Genomic DNA, 21,191 nt, shown 5'->3' on the forward strand with positions numbered 1-21,191 from the left:
CTGTACAGGGTCACTATGAGTTGGAACCGACTCCACGGCACATAACCACCAATCACCATAATGGGGGAAAAAAAAAAGAGGTATTTGACTTAGTACATCAGAATAGACTTGAGATGGATTCATAAGTCGAGGACTTCCTGTACATCAATAAATCAGGTCACTGAGATCTGTTATACACTCTTCCCCTACCATTTATTAAGTTCTAGCCTAAGGACTTGAAAGAGAAAGCAGCTCCATTTTCCCCAGGAATCTTAGAGCTCTTGTTTGGATTTCCTTTATATCTATTCCTAAACATGAAATAATTCCTGGCTTCTGAAGAATCTGACAGTGGTCATGACCGAAATCAGTAAGGTTTCGCACATGCTGATTCATGAGATCACCTGGCTTCTGGACTTGCTAGCTATATAACCTGAGTCAAGTTACTTGGACTTTCTGAGCTTTAATTTTCTCCTCTTTTAAAAGGGGATAATACAGTACTACCTACCTCATGGTTTCTATGGTTATTTAGTGATAAAGTGTATGTAAAACAAGAATAAAATTCCTACCACAAAGAAGTAAGAGCAATGAGACATCTCTATTCACCTCATTCACTTCCGGGTCACTCTGGCTTTCCTATGGGATTTAAAGTTGGGTACCAAAAAACCATACCCATTGTTGTCGAGTTGATTCTGACTCAGGGCAGTCACATGTGTCACAGAGTAGGATTGAGTCAAGGTTTTCTTTACTGTGCTGTTTACAAAATTAGATAATCAAGACTTTCTTCCACAGCACAGCTGGATAGATTCAAACCACCAACCTTTCCGTCAGCAGCCAAGCCTAAACCATTTATGCTACCCAGGAACCGCTCTAAAGTAATGAAAGGGATAGGTAAACAAACCCATTGGGAAGCCAGCACATATAGGAGTGTCTGTTTTCCCTGGTTTGTACTCTACAGCTCAGTGAGATGCCAAGAAGCCTGAGTCAGCAGCTAGCTAGCTTGTCCAGGTTTCTGTCCCCTAAACAAAGCCAACTGTCAGCCTTAGCACTTCCTGCCCATTAATGAATCATTTTTTGCTTTTCTTCTCTTGGACTTAAATATAGGAATGATCCGGAGAAGCTAGACGCCTTCATCATGGACAAAGCCCTTCTGGATTATGAAGTGTCAATAGATGCTGACTGCAAACTTCTAACCGTGGGGAAGCCATTTGCCATAGAAGGTATTAATCAGTCATTCTGGATTCACTTTGATTCAGGATGTGCTCAGCTCGCTAACCTAGCAAGTCACAAATGCCAGTGTCAGAGGCAAAGAGCTATTCATCTTCTCTTGTTTTCATTTTCAACTCTTAAGCACTTAGCTATTAAGTTGCTGAATTTAGGAATTTTTCACCTACTCAACAAGATCCATTTTCCCAGTTTTTAAGGAAAAAAAATGACAATACTGTGGTAACCAAAGATGTTGCTTAAATATCTGGAAGTGGTGTTATAAAATAACAAATGTGGAATCTGATTTCAATTTGATCTGTATTTTTTAATCACTAAATTCTATAATGAAGCCAATGTAAATTCTATAACGAAGCTAATGCCTATCTAATCCAGTCTATTCATTTTATGCACCAGAAAGGCAAGGACCATTATATCAATTTTTTGTGATCACATCCATGCAATTATATGGTAATACTGGTCTGAGAATCCAAATCTCATGTTTCTTAATTCTGTGTTTTTGTACTAGTTGGGAAATAGCTAGAAAAAAAGATCTCTCATTCCATAGGTTAGTAGCCTAAACAAAACCTTGTTTAGGTGTTAGGTTTGCTTTCCTCCCACTGGTATCAAATTTGTTTTCCAACTTGATCCACCAATCCATCAAACTTCAGGATCAAGGAAGGATTGCTCTGTCAGTAGCTTGTCTCATTCCAGACGACAGTTGATATATGGAGCTGATAGTTTAAACCAGCAAATTTCACATCTCCCAATTCCCAGATTCCCTTCCCTGACAGTACATGCTGGCTCTCAAGACAGCCAAAGATCACTTGTCAGAAAACACTTTAAACAATCCCATAGGAGTGCCCAAATCCTGTTTCCAGAAACCTCTACTTTCTGTATGTTAACTATCGTATCAAAACTATTCTGATTTTAACTCTCCAATATTCTAACCACAATTAGTCTCTGTCTTCCCTAAACACAAGAACAGATATTTTTACTTCGGTCTTGGTTTTAGTAATGATTAAGAAAGTATCAGTCCATGCTGTTTCTTCATGTTTTCTCCAAAGAGAAGTCAATTCCCTTTCCAGGCAGCATGACCCCTACCTGAAACAGGGGTGGAACTCTGGAAGAGAAAAATTTCATGGTAGTGGCTTGAGCTGCAAAGAAAAGCAAAGAAAATAAGGCGAGGCAATCAAAATGAACATTTATTATATAACCCCATTTTGATGAAACACTGGGAAAGTTCCCATTTTCGTGTCATCTGGGGATATGGAAGGGATGTTACATTTTATTTTTGTCCTAGATGTACTGAGAAATTATGGTCCCTTCTGCTATTAGCAGCTACTAACAATGAATCATGTGTAGCGGGCATAAGAATGAGGGACTTCATTTTCTACCTTTGTCTTCAGGGGGTAGCCCTATCTTGTCAAAAGGCAGTGGTGAGATGGCTTGTTTGCCTCTGCTAGTCCCCAGTGCCAGATGCCACACAATTAACTCCCCACTGGTTTCCTGTTTACATTTCCATCTGTGCTCATGAGACTAAATTTCATGCAGTTCCCATCATCTCTAGACGCCACATTGTTTCCAAAGGATATAAATACAAAATGGTGCATGGAAGAGTCCTCCCAGTGAAAAAGGCAAAAGATTGCAGATTTGAATAGAGACAGCATTATTTTTGTTGAGTTATTCACCAAAAAAAGATGGGTATAAATCAGATTATTTTAATTCAATGCTGCCCCTTCCAACGAGTTTACAACCTAAAAACCAAGCTTGGCCAAAGGCAGGATACTTATAAATTACAAACAATGTGCTACAAATACTAATAGAAGTCTTGATTCTATGAGAATGGTAATCTCATAGATTTTTAGGAAAATACATTGTTACTCTTTTCATGAAAATTTTAATAAGTTTTTTTAATAACATTTCGGATTCTTGACTTCTAAAATAAAAGTTGACTTTATTACTATTAGGTTAGACTGTATAGACATAAAAACCATCAAAGCAGTTTATGTCCAACACTACCTAGTTAGCATATGGGAATGTTTTGTATGCCTAACTGTATCCCTTCACAAGGTCCAGTGCGATGCTAGGTATATAAAAGTTATGTGATAAATGATGTGTTACCTAGTACCTAACTCATTAGTTTAGATTTGAAACAAGTACCTAATTCACTGACTAATGCAGTTCATTGAAAACATCCTGATAATTTGCATACACTTCCCAAGTACTTAAACGACTTGAGTAATTTGCTTAGACAAGAAGATAAACAAAATTCATTGATTCACTCTATATGGTATTGATAGCACATCAGCTCGGTGTGACTATTGAACTCTGCCCCCAACTTCACCATTCTGCATTTATTTAAGCTTAAAAGGTAAAAGTAAGCCAAATGAAAGACAGTGGTCCTCACATTACATTTATTTATTTGTTTATTATGATTATTTAAACTTTTATTGTGAGTCGAGTGAAGGTTTACAGAAGAGATCATCAGTTTTGCGTTCAACAAGTCATATACTTTACTCCATTCCAATGTTACAATTCCGTCCAAGTACCATCAGTTGATAGCATTTTTACCTCTATTCACTTTAAATCTTGCTTTTTTTGGTGTTGTTTTTGAGAATATACAAAGTCAAACATGCACCAATTCAACAGTTTGTACGTGTACAGCATACTGACATCGATTGCTGTCTTCAAAAGTTGTGTGGTCATGCTCAACCTCCTTCTCTGAGTCCCCCCTCCTTTAGCATAAACATGCTGCACCCTCAATCTCCTTTCAAGTTGCTGATAGGACTAGATCTTAAAAGAACATAGTGCTCAAAACATACACTTTCCCCCCCACCCACCCACATTACATTTAAAACCTTTTCTAGGGTACTCTTTGCCACTGAAGAGTACACAGCAGAGTAAACCAAAATTATTAAAAGTTCAAGAGCATGTGGAAAGTCTTTGGTCATATTAAATACCACACACCAGAGGCACAAAGACATATCATGTGCTCAGGAGAAAAGGAAAGTGCTGAAATAAATGAATGCATGTTTAAAATTCGACATTAGAGCTAGCTGACAATAAAGGTCAAAGAGAAGAAAAGTTGATGAGACTCTTTCTGCCAAAGACCTTTGACTGTTTTTAGTTTTTCATTTGATTTCCAACAGTTATTTGCCACAGTATTAGGAATACTGGCTCTGGAGTTTGAGTGCCAGGGTTACAACAGAATTTCCACCTCTCTTCTCTGAGTAAAGCTGGTTTATCCATGGAGAAAACACAGGTGTTCTCTAGGGTCCTCATCTGCATCGTGGGTATATTAACAGGACATCTATGATAGGGTTGTTGTGATACATGTAATGCATGTAAAAGCATGCCTGGCACATAGTTGTTGTTGTTGTTATGTGCCATCTGGTCAGTTCCAACCCATAGTGACCCTGTATAGGGTTTCCAAAGAGACGCTGGTGAGCTTGAACCGCCAACCTTGCAGTTCAAACGGCTTTGCAGTCTGGCGCATTAACCTACAGCGCCACACCAGGACTCCTGGCACATAGTAAGTACTTAATAAATTGTAATTATGCAGTCGACCGAATAACGTGAGTCCAATTCTCCCAGGATAGCCCTCCTTGTATCTTGGTTTCTCACACACACTCCTCATTTTGATGTGATCACGTAAAGGAAACCCATTTTTCAAGTTTTATTTATAGTTAGGACTATTACAAAATCCCCTGAGCCAAGGCCCCAAAAGATCTATGGGATAAAGTATTAGACTGCAAAGTCAATTTGAAACACAAGGTCAGCAGCTCAAACTCACTGGCCGCTCCTTGGAAACCGTATATAGGGTTGCCATGAGTTGGAACCAACTTGACGGTACTTAAATCAACAAAAGACACACTGCAAAATTGAATAAACCTTTTTTCCCTAATTTTTTTTTTCTTTTTTAACACTATATGAGGAGGCGTGGGACCACAGTCGTCTGTAGAATAAACACTTGACTGCGAACCATAACCTCCGTGGTTTGAGCCCACCAGCCATTTTGTGAGAAAAAGATGTAGTTTTCTGCTCCTACAAAGATTTACAGTCTAAGAAACCCTATACCTGGTCACTATGAACGGTGTGGCACTGTGGGTTAATGTGCCAGACTGCAAAGCTGTTTGAACTGCGAGGTTGTTCAAGCTCACCAGCTGTTCCTCGGAAACCCTATACAGGGTCGCTATGGGTTGGAATCGACTCGATGGCACTTAACAACAACAACAAATGAGTCAGAACCGAGTCAGTAACAACAGCAAGGTGCCCGGTTGGTGCTGTAGGATATGCACTGGACTGCTAACCCCAAGGTCAGCAATTCAAACCTACCAGCCACTCCTGGGGAGAAAGGTGAGGCTGTCTGTTCCTATACAGATTTATAGCACCGGAAACCCTATACAGGGTTGCTAAGAGTCGGAATCAACTCCATGGCAGTAGGTTTGGGGTTTTTGTTTGTTTTTTATGAGACTTTGCTTTCAAAATATCTATTTACCAACCCCATTTCAGGAAAATTCTGTTAGTATAAAGATTTCTAACCATACATTTGCTAGCCATACTATTTCCACCACTCTTCTCTGAGTAAAGCTGCTTTATCCATGGAGAAAAGATCAGGATTCTATTCTCAAAATTGTTCTCTTGGGCTATTAAGCTGTATCCAATTTCCAGGGAGCTAGTTGCCATCATCTTTAGGGTTGAAGGATTCCATTTTGCTTCATCCATCAACCACAAAATAGTGAACCTTGTCTTTATTGCAAAGCTACATTTCTAATGATAATAAAAGCAACTCCGTCTGTTCTAAGTTGAATCAGCAATTTAAAAATAAGATTTCTATGACCATGGAATACAGATTTGCAAAGTGACTGATAAAAAAGGAGAGTGTAAATAAAACAGAAGGTTTTACTTTTTTACATTTCTGAATAGAATACATTTTTATTTCTTTTAACACAATCCCCTTCTCCACATAACATTTCCCCCCTTTCTTTCCTGTATACAGATGCATGTTTTTGTTAAGTGCCATAGAGTGGATTCTGACTCATTCTGACCCCATAGCATGGGGCTTCCAAGAAGAGGCTAGTAGGTTTGTATAGCCAACTTTGCATTTAGCAGTCCTGTGCTTATCCTACAGCTCCACACCAGGGCTTGGTTTAATTATCAGATGGAAATAATTAAGGCTAGAAAAACCATTAAGATCTCAACATTCCATATAAGTATTGAAAAGGAAAACACTAAATGACAGTAACCTATTTTTAGCAGTCAATTGCAATTTAACTGAGACATGATGAAGTGCAGTGATTTAATTTTATTATTTCCTATGTAGCAATTTTTTATAAATGTCACTACAACTTCCACAGAGCTTACTTCATAGGGTAATTTTAATACTTGTGTTGTTGTGTCAAAATTCTATTCTTCCAATGTGTGTAAGAATTATGATAAGTATTAACTTCCAATTTTTAAACTTTCTAATCATGTATTATTTTCTCTTCTCACAAAAATACCTCTATCTGGATTCAAGCTCAGATTTTTTCCTTCTGATCTGGTAGCATTCTCTCATTCCTCCTTACCTGCACAGTTTTTGCTCTCCTCCCCATTGAGTTCTAATCATTAGACTTTACCTTTATTGAATTTATGCCTCATCTACCTTTGCATTCCAAAACAACATCATGTAACTTTCTACCATTTTATGTAGTTGTTTATGTATGCCTCATCTCCTTCAGGAGTTCTGCTGTGGCACTGCAGGGTAATGCAGTGGACTGCAAGGTCAGTTTGAACCGATAGGTCAGCAGTTCAAACCCACCAGCTGCTCCTCAGAAACCCTATACAGGGTCACTATGGGTCAGAACCAACTCGACAGCACTTAACAACAACATCTCCTTCATGCCGCCATAAGCTTCTTAAGGGTAGACTGTGTATCTAGGTTAACTAAGTAACCTCCAGAGCATTTGGGAGAGAAATTATCCGGCACAGAATAAATATCTGTGGAATTAACGAGTAGATGAATAAGTGTGCAATAAATGCTTATCCAATGGAAACTGAAAAACAATTCTGCCATTATTATGCTATTCTGGTCTGGAATTATGGGATCCAATAGGATTTTTAGAAAAACAATGTACAGTCAGAGAAGATCTTCAACTAGATATTTTTTTCACAGATACATTTATATACCAGTTGGGAATAGTTACACTATATCCACACAACCAATTAAAGGGTTGGGGTTTTGTTTTTGGTTCTGTTTTCAAAAAATCTGACAACGAACTGTGTATTTGTGTCTGCTAAAAACAAATGGCCAGTGTAGATCACAGTGGCTTTTTACGAAATTGCCTCCTTTGGGAGGAATCACATCAATATGGCTGTAGTGATATTATGTTGAAGGGGAGGAAAAAGCAAAGAACTGCCCTGCCCACATGTTATAATGGTCGGAACATTGGCATTAGAATCACACACTTACTTTCTTTTACTAGCTATGTGACCCTGAGCAGGTTGTTTACTCAAACTTTAGGACTCTAGGTAATAACTACTCTGCATAGATTCATATAGGGACTAGACACATGTGCATATGTGTCTTAGATTGGATTCTCTAGAGAAGCAAAACCAGTGAAACATATATATATACATATAGAGAGAAGTTTATAAAAAGGAAATGACTCATACAGTTGTGGAGGTGTTGTTGTTTTTAAGTGCCATCGAGTCAGTACTGATTCAAAGTGACCCTATGCACAGCAGGTGGGAGAGTCCCAACTCTGTGTCAGACAAACCAAGATCAGCAAGTTAGATGGCAAGCAGGCAGGAAGCCAGGTCTGACAAGCAGGTCCAGCAGGCAAGCTGCTGATGCCATCCCACTGGCTCAAGTCCAAAGATCGGGAGGTCGGAGGAGGAGCCAGATTCAGGATCCAGATCCAGCATAAAATAAGCAAGCTTTGCCTGAGTAGCTATTATATTGAAAGTAGGCCACATCCTTGAGGGAACTTCCTTTCAATGGATTGGCTGCTCATAGCAGACCTAACCATAGAATTAATTAATTAATTCTATCTCATCACAGGGATAACAGTATCTCAACTGCCAAATCACGGAGAATCGTAGCCCAGTCAAGTTGACGCAAAACCTTAACCATCACAATATGATACAGAAGTGTTCAGTATCTATTGTTGTTATTAGGTGCCATCCAGTCAATTTCAACTCATAGCAACCTTATGCACAAGAAAATGAAACACTGCCAGATCCTGCACCATCTTCAAAACGGTTGCTGTGTTTGAGCCCATTGTTACTGCCACTGTCTATCCATCTATTGGGAGTCTTTTTCTCCTTCACTGACCTTCCACTTTACTAAGGATGGGGTCCTGATGTGGCGCTGTGGGCTAATGTGTCAGACTGCAAAGTCGTTTGAACTGCAAAATCAGTGGTTCAAGCTCACCAGCTGCTCCTTGGAAACCCTATACAGGGTCGCTATGGGTCAGAATCGACTCAATAGCACTTAACAATAACAATGTCCTTCCCCAGAGACTGGTCCCTCCTATCTGATAGTATGTCTGTAGTATGAGAAAAGAAATCTTGTCATCCTTGCTTCTAATGAGCATTCTGTCTATACTTCTTACAACACACTTTTAATATTCTTTTCCAACACCGTAATTCAAATGAATCAATTCTTCTCTGGACTTCCTTGTTCATTGTCCAACTTTCAAATGGCAATTGGAAATACCATGGCTTGGATGAGACACACCTTCGTCCTCAAAATGCCCTTTTTTTTTCTTGAACACTTTAAAGAGATCTTATGCAGAACAATTGCCTAATACAATACAATATTTGAGTTCTTGACTGCTGCTTCCATGCATTTTGATTGTAGATATAAGCAAAATGAAGTTTTGACAACTTCAATCTTTTCACCATTTATCAGGATCTTATTATTGGTTTTGTTGTGAGGATTTTAGTTTCTTTACATTGAGGTGCAATTCATTCTGAAGGCTGTAGTCTTTGATCTTCATCAGTATCTATTTTAAATCCTCTTCCTTTTCAGCGGTTGTATTATCTGCATATCACAGGTTATAAATGAGTCTTGCTCCAACTCTGATGTGTTGTTCTTCATATAACCCAGCTTCTCTGATTATTTGCTCATTATACAGATTGAATAAGTCAGGTGAAAATATACAACCCTGAGGCACACTTTTTCTGATTTTAAACCATCTCCTTGTTCTGTTCTAACATCTGCCTCTTGCTCTGCAGACAGGTTCCTCATGAGCACAACGAAGTGTTCTAGAATACACATTCTTCAAAACGTTAACCACAGAGTGTCGTGATCTACTCACTCAAATGCCTTTGCATAACCAAAAAGCACAAGTAAAGCTCTTCCTGGTATTCTCTGCTTTCAGTCAAGATCCATCTGAGGTCAGCAATGATAACCCTTGTTTCACGTCCTCTTATGTATCCAGCTTGAATTTCAGGTTTTTAATTAGCTTCAGCAAAATTTTACTCGCCTGTGAAATTAATGATACTGTTCAATGATTTCCACATTCTGTTGGATTATCTCTCTTTAGAATGGGCACACATATGGATCTCTTCCAATCTGTTGGCTAGGTAGCTGTCTTCCAAATTCCGCCTCCAGTGCTTCACTGGTTTATTGATTGATTTTAATTTGTAATCTGTCAATTCATGGAGCCTCGCTTTTCAACAATGGTTACAGTGCAGCTTGGATTTCTTCCTTCAGTACCATTGGTTTCTGACCATATGCTATCTCTTGAAATGGTTGGACATCTACCATTTCTTTTTGGTACGTCTTTATACCTTCTTTCCATGTTTTCTGCATCAATCAATAGTTTGCCCATAGAACACTTCAATATCTCAAGTCAAAGCTTGATTTTTTTTCTTCAGTTCTTTCAGCTTGAGAAATGCTGAGTGTGTTCTTCCTTTTTGGTTTTTTCACTCCAGGTCTTTGTACATTTCATTATAATACTTGACTTTGTCTTCTCGAGTTACCCTTTGAAAATTTCTGTTATACTCAGTATAGTTATCAATAGGTATGAATTGATCATTGTCATTTTTTTCTCTCTCTCTGTGTATGTGTGTGTGTGTGTGTGTCTTTGTTTGTTTGTTTAGTGTTGCTGGATTCTTTGTTCCAAATAATTTTCTAATTTGAGTTCATTTTGTTGTGGATTTTCTTTTCATTTTCATTTCTGTGTGTTAATATTTATTAAATCTTTCTAATTTTCCTATTTTTTTTATTTTGATGCGCAGATATATTATTTTTCTTTGAGGTTACCTTGCAATTTATTAATTTTTACCTGCTTAAAACACTCTGTTAATCTTGAAATCTACCTGACTTCCTTGCCATTTGGAAGTTCTGTCTCTATACTATTCCCTTTTTGCTTTGTAGTTGACTTCATTACACATTGATATCTTTGGTTCCCTATTTTCAGTCTTATAGGTTTATTTTACTTAAATACTTCCAAATCTGGGTTGAGTACTGGGTGTTTTTGTCATGTACGGTAATCACATGTTGTTGTCTGCTGTCTGCTCCTTTGCTCTTTCAATGTATTGTCCATTTTTGAGATCTTAGTATTAATCTTCTGGGTTTCTAATAGCAGATTTTGTATTGTTTTAAATTTTGCCTTTATTTTATCTGCTCTTGTAGTATTTTCCTGAATTCTTCTCCTTGCTTTCCTTGATCTTTCTACCAATCCTTTGAAGGTACCTAATTAACATTCTTTTGAATTCTTTTTCAGTTAGTTCCATTATCTTTTTTTTTAAGGTTTTTATTGTGGATTGAGTGAAAGTTTATATGATTTGTTTCACATTCAACAAACCATACACCATGTTTCATTACAATGATTATAATTCCTTCCATGTACCATCAGTTAACAGTATTTCTCTATATTCCCTTAACTTTCTTTAAAAAAAAAAAAAAAACTCAGGCATATATAATTATTTACACCTCCAAAGGGTACATTCTGCAAGTCTGCCTCCTGGACACCAGCTTAGTCCCTCTCTTCCCATGAATCTAGAGTCCTCAGCCACTCCCCCTCTCCATGACCCCATCTTTGCCTCCATCTCTGGCATTGTTGCATTCCTGGATAAGGTCCTGCATTCTGCTTGTGCTCTTCTCCCTTGATGGTCCTAGGGGCCACTATTTCTGGACTGTAAGATTAGCCACTCCCCTGTTTTTGTTACAAAACTTCTACCTTTAAAATTGTGACAGTTGCAATTAGTCATAACAATTATTCACTAGTGAATCATATATATCTTATACCCATCTCTTTCACCAGACCCATCTAGACAAGATGAAAACTATTCAGTGAGGATTTTTTTTCCCCCCACCCCATACTCTTTAACTAAACTCCCTCTTGAAACCTTGTAAGCCAGTCACTTCGAGCTTTGATCGCCCCCCACCCCTCACTTTAGGTAGCCTAATTCCATTACCTTTTATTCTTCAGAAATATTTTCTGGCTCTGAATGCTAGTCATTTGTTTAAGCCATTCTCTCTTGTTTCTTCATGTAAGCTACAATAGTCTGTTAGCTCTGGGGCATTGTGAAGTTGTCATATTTGTAAAATAAACAGTGCAGTTGTTGGACCCAGTGGGGAGAAATATCTGGTAGGGTCCTGCAATTCAGGGAGCTTACGAAGTTGTTGTGGAAGGGATGTGATAGCAGACTTCCTGACCCTAGATGGAGTTCCTATTGCTCTCAGTGTTAACTAGGTTCATGGCACTCAATCTGGAAGTAATCCTAAGGGTCCCTTGATGGAGCTGATTTTAGTATCTATCAGGATGACAGGGGATCTAGGGGCACAGTGACTGGTTAAATGGTGGTCTGGTGGCTCTGTGGGGTTTGTAGGTTTGGAGCAGAGCCCACCTGAATCCAGGCACCATAGGGGCATATCAAAGCAGCATAGCCATCACACTGGTGTGGCTCCCAACCACATGACTCCGAACTCATGGAGATCAGTGTCTGCACAGGGGGTGAATAAGAGTGGGAGCTGGCCACACCTCTGGTCACCAGAGTAGCATGGGGTAAAAGAAGAAATCATGCCTCTTCCCACTGTCCACGTGATTCTGCTCTTCCAAGCCTCCATAAATCTCCAAAGCTTTTCACAGATGGTGGAGCCACATCAAGCTCAGTGTTTCCTCCCAGCTAGCACTCCCTCCACCTCTCTAACCTTTCTTCTGAAGTTCAGGGTGCCAGAATTTTCATCTGTATCTGTTTCATTTGGTCTCTCAAATGTTTGTTGTAGAGGGTCCATGTAGTGCATCTGCCTAGTCCTTCATCTGGACGAAAGCCCTCCATGTACTTTTAAAATTCTTCTCCAACACCATAACTTAAATGCAGATTCTTCTGCAGTGTGCCGAATTCGTTGTCCAACATTCACATGCATATGAAACAATTGGAAATACCATGGCTTGGGTCAAGTGCACCTTAATCTTCAAACTGGCATCTTTGCTCTTGATCACTTTTTAGAGTCCTAGAATAACTTAAATAAGCTATATGCCACAATCTAGTACACAGTCTTTGTCAAGTACATGACCTATAAATTGGAGTAAGACGTGTAAAAGGTTTATTGTACGGTGGTGGTAGTGATGGTGGTTGTGTGCCATGGAGTTGGTTATTACTCATAGTGACCCTGCATAGAGTGTCCCAGGTTGTAAATCTTTATGGGAGCAGAAAGCCTCATCTTTCTCTCACAGAACCCTGGTAGTTTCGAACTTTTGACCATGATATTAGCAGCCTGACTCCTAACTACTATGCTACCAGAATTCCTTTTATTATAGGGTAGTACATATATTGGAACAGACTCCATGGCACATCACAACTACCACTTGCTACCTGAAGGGCTGGTGTTACTGTAGGATATGCTAACCACAAGCTCAGCATTTCAAACCCATCAGCCTCCCTGCTCATGAAAAATTTATCACCTCAGAAACTCTATATAGGTTCATTTTGAGTCAGGACCAACTCAAGGGCACCTAAACAGCAATTTGGTATATAAAGAAACCTGGTGGCACTGCAGGATGAGCACTGGACTGCTAACCACAAAGTTGGCAGTCCAAACCCACCAAGCACTCCACAGGAAAAAGACGAGGCTGCTCCTATAATGATTTACAGTCATGGAAACTTTTTACAGGGTAGGGTCACTATGAGTCAGAATTGACCCAGTGGCAGTGGGGTGGACTTGGTAAGTATTAGTAAGCTCTCAATAAATATTAGAAATTATTGTTGTCATTGTTGTTGTTCAGGGGGAAGACCCATGTTAGTATTGAGCAAACCTGGTCTAATTACCCTGACCATCAGTCCACTCCCACCAGACAATTCCTAATCCTCCTACTGCATGATCGCATAATCCCCCATTTCCTATCCCATGTGGCACTTATCCCAACTGTAATGAGATAAAGCATTATGCAGTGCATTGTTTAATGCACTGTTATGGCACTGTAAGATACACACTGGACTGCTAACCACAAAGTTGGTAGTTCAAACCCACCAGCCTCTCTCAGAAACCCTATATATAACCGCGATGAGTCAGAACTAACTTGATGGCACAAAATAACAATGATAACATCAGCAAAAGAATAAGCTGTCCATCTAAAAGTCTTTTATTATCTGTCTTGCCTTTCCAACAAAAACTACAAAGCACATAACAGGCACTCAAAATGACTCATTGAATGGAACATTCTAATCATTCTTTTGAAATTGTCAATTCCTGACTCCCCATTGTTAAGGAACAAACAAAATTGTCAGGGAAAAAAATATCAAATAACTCCTTAAAGATAAAAAATGTACTGCATTATTATTTCTTCTCTTTCATTGACTATATACATACATCTCAGCCTCATATTTTTTTAAAAAAGGATTTTTGCATATCTGCATAAAAAAAGAACAAAAACTAATGTCCTTGGAAATAAATGGCAAGATAGAATAATTATAGATGTTTGTTTCCATTAAGTGTCTTTGAATCCTTGTCAGCCTTTTGGTTTTTGTCTTGAAGAAGAGAAGCCAACCATTTGCTTAATTTATCTTCCTCAATCATCTTGAGGGAAATAAATTTTTTCTTGACTATGATATCCAATAGCTAAAAACAAAATGTAGCTAATTACCCTCTTTCATTTGACTTTCATAAGGAGATTAACAGTATAGTAACAGTTTGGAAAGCAAGTGAAATCATAATGGAGCTAAAGAGAGTCTAAGGCATTTCATAAAACGCAGACAACAAATTATCTCCATCTCTGTACTGGCCGCCCCCTCCCACCCACTCCCCTGTTTCCTCTGACCTGAATAATCACTAAACTGAATCCTTGGTTTATCATTCCCATTTTCTATTTTCTAAAACATAGTTTTATCACATACATGTAGATGCCTAAAAATATTGTTTTGAATGTTTTTACATTTATAAAATGGATTGACCTTTTTACTCAGTAACATATTTCTAAGTTATATATATTATTTCCTATATTTATGGTTCACATATTTCACACTATATAATATTCCAATTTTCTGAATATAGTCATTCCTCTGTACCTATATGGGATACCAAAATTCCTTATATAAATGTGTGGTTCAAGTCCCTTAGAGAAAATGGTGTAATATTTATCTATAAACTATGCACATCCTCCCATGTACTTTGAATCCTCTCTAAATTACTTATGGTACTTAATACAATGTAAATGCTCTGTAACTAGCACTTTATATTTCCTCTTACCTTTGAGGGATTGCTTTGGCCATTGGTCTGCCGTGGTTGAAATCTCAGATGCAGAATCCATGGATATGGAGGGCCAATTGTATTCCATCTATATATCTTTTTTTTAAAAAAAATGAATATTTGGGTTGTTTCCAGCTTTTGTTATTATGAATAGTGTCTCTAAGAATATTTTAGTATATATCGCTTGATGCGCTTGTGGAGACTTCTTTGAAAATGTAGTTAGGAATAGAATTGCTGGTCTGAGATATGCAAGTGTTCAACTCACCAGATGATACCAAACTGTTTTCCAAAATGGCTGTATCAGCGTACCTTCCCACAAACAATGCATATGTGACCTTTTTGATTCGTAGCTTCTCCGACATTTCGTATTATCAGACCTTTGTTTCCGCCATTGAAGTTAGTTATTACAAGTTCTTGATGTTTTCATTTTCATACTGCACAATATGTTCACATGGTATTGTTACATTATTTAAAATAAGCAAAAGTTAAAGAGGGCCGTGAATGATCAACGATGCAAGTATATTATAAACCAAAGATCATGCCTAGTCCAATTTTGTGTACTCAGGTTCAGATGAAGTGTACAGGGAATTCTAGCTCGGGTGCAGATCTCAAAAAACATTCCTAAGAAATCCTTTGAAGGCAAGAGCAGAGGCTTTGGTATAAAATATTCCCCAGATACATTGAGTGCAGTCTATCCCTCTCCTTCTCAGGTTAGTCTTGTCTACTCAGAGATGTGGCAGATCTGAGGGTAATCATAGAGAATGTCTCTGAGTCTTTTGAAGCAAAGATGGTGAAAATATATCAGGTCTGATAACAATAGTACACAGCAGGTGTGGTGGCAACCTCTCAAGAACAGTATGGAAACTTGATCTAAGATTGTCTTTTTTCCTAGGATATGGCATTGGTCTCCCACCCAACTCTCTACTGACCTCCAACATATCCGACCTAATCAGTCAATACAAGTCACATGGGTTTATGGATGTGCTGCATGACAAGTGGTACAAGGTGGTCCCGTGTGGCAAGAGAAGTTTCGCTGTCACTGAGGTAAGGAAAGGCTGCTGCCGGCAATGTTGAATTTTTGTGTTGCTTTACACTGAAGAATATGAGGGAATACACTTCTTACCTGTGCCTCATGGTCAGCAATTACAGCCACCAGATCTGTCCTATTTTGGGTTGCTCCTAATTTAATTTGAAGAGTGTCCATTTCTATAGGAATTTCCAGTGAGACAGATTGATTTTAGAGACACTGTAGGATAAGCACTGGACTGCTAATTTCAAGGTCGGCAGCTCAAACCCACCAGCCGCTCCTCAAAAACCCTTTACAGAGTTGCTCTGAGTCAGAACTGATTTGATAGCACTTAACAACAACAAATTTACTTTTCCCATGTACAGTATATCCGCAAGTGCAGAAGAAATGCCATTCTGAATTAAAGCAGTAGCGTCTGAAATTGACATTAACAGTGTTTGGTTTAACCATTAATTGTTGGTCACGATGTGGACTTCAGATTATCTTTCAAGTTCTATATCAGGCTTTTGCTAACTTTCCAGTGCTTATGCAATGATAAATCCTTTGTGGGTTTAGGAAAACAGATATAATTTAACCAATAGTTCTTAGACTACAAAATCAGTTTTGGTTTTCTTTGGAACTGAAAACAGTAACCTCCCTTCGTTTTATGGATAGGAAACTAATACCCAGAGATATTAAATGGTTTTCCTAAAGCATACAAACAGCAGAATTCACCCCTATCTGTTGTGGCATACTGCTGTTAAGATATAATTAGAAAGAAATACACAAAGTGTGCCAGAATTTGGATAATAAAGATAGACTGAAAGGTGCAACCAGAGCCCCAGTCTCAGGTCTTTAAAAAAGAAGCCAAATAAATCATGCGTCAACCTAAAGCAACAACAAAAACTGAAGTCAACAATAATGGTTTTAAATAGCATATCTTTGCCAACAACTCCCAAATTTTTATTTCAACACAGACCTTTCTTCTGAGTTCCCAAACCATATATCCACCTTTCTATTTGACATCTCCACTAGAATATCCTACAGGCATCTCCTATTTGTCAGAAACAAAACCCTTGATCTTCCCTTCCAATCCTATTTTCTTCCTGATTCCCATCTTAGTAAATGGCATGTCTGTCCACTGAGTTCTTTGCTCCAGAAACAGGAAGGGATCCTTAATGCCTCCCACATCTCACCTTCTGCATCCACCAACAAGCCGTAACTTTTGCTCTTATCAAATAGGCTTCAGATGTTGTTGTTGTTGTTATGTGCCATCTGGTCAGTTCCAACCCATAGTGACCCTGTATAGGGTTTCCAAAGAGACGCTGGTGAGCTTGAACCGCCAACCTTGCAGTTCAAACGGCTTTGCAGTCTGGCGCATTAACCTACAGCGCCACACCAGGACTCCTGGCACATAGTAAGTACTTAATAAATTGTAATTATGCAGTCGACCGAATAACGTGAGTCCAATTCTCCCAGGATAGCCCTCCTTGTATCTTGGTTTCTCACACACACTCCTCATTTTGATGTGATCACGTAAAGGAAACCCATTTTTCAAGTTTTATTTATAGTTAGGACTATTACAAAATCCCCTGAGCCAAGGCCCCAAAAGATCTATGGGATAAAGTATTAGACTGCAAAGTCAATTTGAAACACAAGGTCAGCAGCTCAAACTCACTGGCCGCTCCTTGGAAACCGTATATAGGGTTGCCATGAGTTGGAACCAACTTGACGGTACTTAAATCAACAAAAGACACACTGCAAAATTGAATAAACCTTTTTTCCCTAATTTTTTTTTTCTTTTTTAACACTATATGAGGAGGCGTGGGACCACAGTCGTCTGTAGAATAAACACTTGACTGCGAACCATAACCTCCGTGGTTTGAGCCCACCAGCCATTTTGTGAGAAAAAGATGTAGTTTTCTGCTCCTACAAAGATTTACAGTCTAAGAAACCCTATACCTGGTCACTATGAACGGTGTGGCACTGTGGGTTAATGTGCCAGACTGCAAAGCTGTTTGAACTGCGAGGTTGTTCAAGCTCACCAGCTGTTCCTCGGAAACCCTATACAGGGTCGCTATGGGTTGGAATCGACTCGATGGCACTTAACAACAACAACAAATGAGTCAGAACCGAGTCAGTAACAACAGCAAGGTGCCCGGTTGGTGCTGTAGGATATGCACTGGACTGCTAACCCCAAGGTCAGCAATTCAAACCTACCAGCCACTCCTGGGGAGAAAGGTGAGGCTGTCTGTTCCTATACAGATTTATAGCACCGGAAACCCTATACAGGGTTGCTAAGAGTCGGAATCAACTCCATGGCAGTAGGTTTGGGGTTTTTGTTTGTTTTTTATGAGACTTTGCTTTCAAAATATCTATTTACCAACCCCATTTCAGGAAAATTCTGTTAGTATAAAGATTTCTAACCATACATTTGCTAGCCATACTATTTCCACCACTCTTCTCTGAGTAAAGCTGCTTTATCCATGGAGAAAAGATCAGGATTCTATTCTCAAAATTGTTCTCTTGGGCTATTAAGCTGTATCCAATTTCCAGGGAGCTAGTTGCCATCATCTTTAGGGTTGAAGGATTCCATTTTGCTTCATCCATCAACCACAAAATAGTGAACCTTGTCTTTATTGCAAAGCTACATTTCTAATGATAATAAAAGCAACTCCGTCTGTTCTAAGTTGAATCAGCAATTTAAAAATAAGATTTCTATGACCATGGAATACAGATTTGCAAAGTGACTGATAAAAAAGGAGAGTGTAAATAAAACAGAAGGTTTTACTTTTTTACATTTCTGAATAGAATACATTTTTATTTCTTTTAACACAATCCCCTTCTCCACATAACATTTCCCCCCTTTCTTTCCTGTATACAGATGCATGTTTTTGTTAAGTGCCATAGAGTGGATTCTGACTCATTCTGACCCCATAGCATGGGGCTTCCAAGAAGAGGCTAGTAGGTTTGTATAGCCAACTTTGCATTTAGCAGTCCTGTGCTTATCCTACAGCTCCACACCAGGGCTTGGTTTAATTATCAGATGGAAATAATTAAGGCTAGAAAAACCATTAAGATCTCAACATTCCATATAAGTATTGAAAAGGAAAACACTAAATGACAGTAACCTATTTTTAGCAGTCAATTGCAATTTAACTGAGACATGATGAAGTGCAGTGATTTAATTTTATTATTTCCTATGTAGCAATTTTTTATAAATGTCACTACAACTTCCACAGAGCTTACTTCATAGGGTAATTTTAATACTTGTGTTGTTGTGTCAAAATTCTATTCTTCCAATGTGTGTAAGAATTATGATAAGTATTAACTTCCAATTTTTAAACTTTCTAATCATGTATTATTTTCTCTTCTCACAAAAATACCTCTATCTGGATTCAAGCTCAGATTTTTTCCTTCTGATCTGGTAGCATTCTCTCATTCCTCCTTACCTGCACAGTTTTTGCTCTCCTCCCCATTGAGTTCTAATCATTAGACTTTACCTTTATTGAATTTATGCCTCATCTACCTTTGCATTCCAAAACAACATCATGTAACTTTCTACCATTTTATGTAGTTGTTTATGTATGCCTCATCTCCTTCAGGAGTTCTGCTGTGGCACTGCAGGGTAATGCAGTGGACTGCAAGGTCAGTTTGAACCGATAGGTCAGCAGTTCAAACCCACCAGCTGCTCCTCAGAAACCCTATACAGGGTCACTATGGGTCAGAACCAACTCGACAGCACTTAACAACAACATCTCCTTCATGCCGCCATAAGCTTCTTAAGGGTAGACTGTGTATCTAGGTTAACTAAGTAACCTCCAGAGCATTTGGGAGAGAAATTATCCGGCACAGAATAAATATCTGTGGAATTAACGAGTAGATGAATAAGTGTGCAATAAATGCTTATCCAATGGAAACTGAAAAACAATTCTGCCATTATTATGCTATTCTGGTCTGGAATTATGGGATCCAATAGGATTTTTAGAAAAACAATGTACAGTCAGAGAAGATCTTCAACTAGATATTTTTTTCACAGATACATTTATATACCAGTTGGGAATAGTTACACTATATCCACACAACCAATTAAAGGGTTGGGGTTTTGTTTTTGGTTCTGTTTTCAAAAAATCTGACAACGAACTGTGTATTTGTGTCTGCTAAAAACAAATGGCCAGTGTAGATCACAGTGGCTTTTTACGAAATTGCCTCCTTTGGGAGGAATCACATCAATATGGCTGTAGTGATATTATGTTGAAGGGGAGGAAAAAGCAAAGAACTGCCCTGCCCACATGTTATAATGGTCGGAACATTGGCATTAGAATCACACACTTACTTTCTTTTACTAGCTATGTGACCCTGAGCAGGTTGTTTACTCAAACTTTAGGACTCTAGGTAATAACTACTCTGCATAGATTCATATAGGGACTAGACACATGTGCATATGTGTCTTAGATTGGATTCTCTAGAGAAGCAAAACCAGTGAAACATATATATATACATATAGAGAGAAGTTTATAAAAAGGAAATGACTCATACAGTTGTGGAGGTGTTGTTGTTTTTAAGTGCCATCGAGTCAGTACTGATTCAAAGTGACCCTATGCACAGCAGGTGGGAGAGTCCCAACTCTGTGTCAGACAAACCAAGATCAGCAAGTTAGATGGCAAGCAGGCAGGAAGCCAGGTCTGACAAGCAGGTCCAGCAGGCAAGCTGCTGATGCCATCCCACTGGCTCAAGTCCAAAGATCGGGAGGTCGGAGGAGGAGCCAGATTCAGGATCCAGATCCAGCATAAAATAAGCAAGCTTTGCCTGAGTAGCTATTATATTGAAAGTAGGCCACATCCTTGAGGGAACTTCCTTTCAATGGATTGGCTGCTCATAGCAGACCTAACCATAGAATTAATTAATTAATTCTATCTCATCACAGGGATAACAGTATCTCAACTGCCAAATCACGGAGAATCGTAGCCCAGTCAAGTTGACGCAAAACCTTAACCATCACAATATGATACAGAAGTGTTCAGTATCTATTGTTGTTATTAGGTGCCATCCAGTCAATTTCAACTCATAGCAACCTTATGCACAAGAAAATGAAACACTGCCAGATCCTGCACCATCTTCAAAACGGTTGCTGTGTTTGAGCCCATTGTTACTGCCACTGTCTATCCATCTATTGGGAGTCTTTTTCTCCTTCACTGACCTTCCACTTTACTAAGGATGGGGTCCTGATGTGGCGCTGTGGGCTAATGTGTCAGACTGCAAAGTCGTTTGAACTGCAAAATCAGTGGTTCAAGCTCACCAGCTGCTCCTTGGAAACCCTAT

General features: G+C 38.8%; 1 protein-coding gene across 1 annotated transcript in view; it reads left to right on the forward strand.

Moving 5' to 3' along the window:
• Window positions 1–21,191, forward strand: part of GRIN3A (glutamate receptor, ionotropic, N-methyl-D-aspartate 3A) — a 273,430-nt gene that overhangs the window by 195,730 nt on the left and 56,509 nt on the right. The window contains exons 5-6 of the mRNA XM_006864707.1: window positions 1,081–1,196; window positions 15,756–15,907. Of these exons, the coding sequence (XP_006864769.1) occupies window positions 1,081–1,196; window positions 15,756–15,907 (268 nt within the window). The remainder of the gene's footprint in view (window positions 1–1,080; window positions 1,197–15,755; window positions 15,908–21,191) is intronic.

This window comes from Chrysochloris asiatica, unplaced genomic scaffold (genome assembly GCF_000296735.1).
Source record: "Chrysochloris asiatica unplaced genomic scaffold, ChrAsi1.0 scaffold00069, whole genome shotgun sequence".
Classification (NCBI taxonomy): Eukaryota; Metazoa; Chordata; class Mammalia; order Afrosoricida; family Chrysochloridae; genus Chrysochloris; species Chrysochloris asiatica.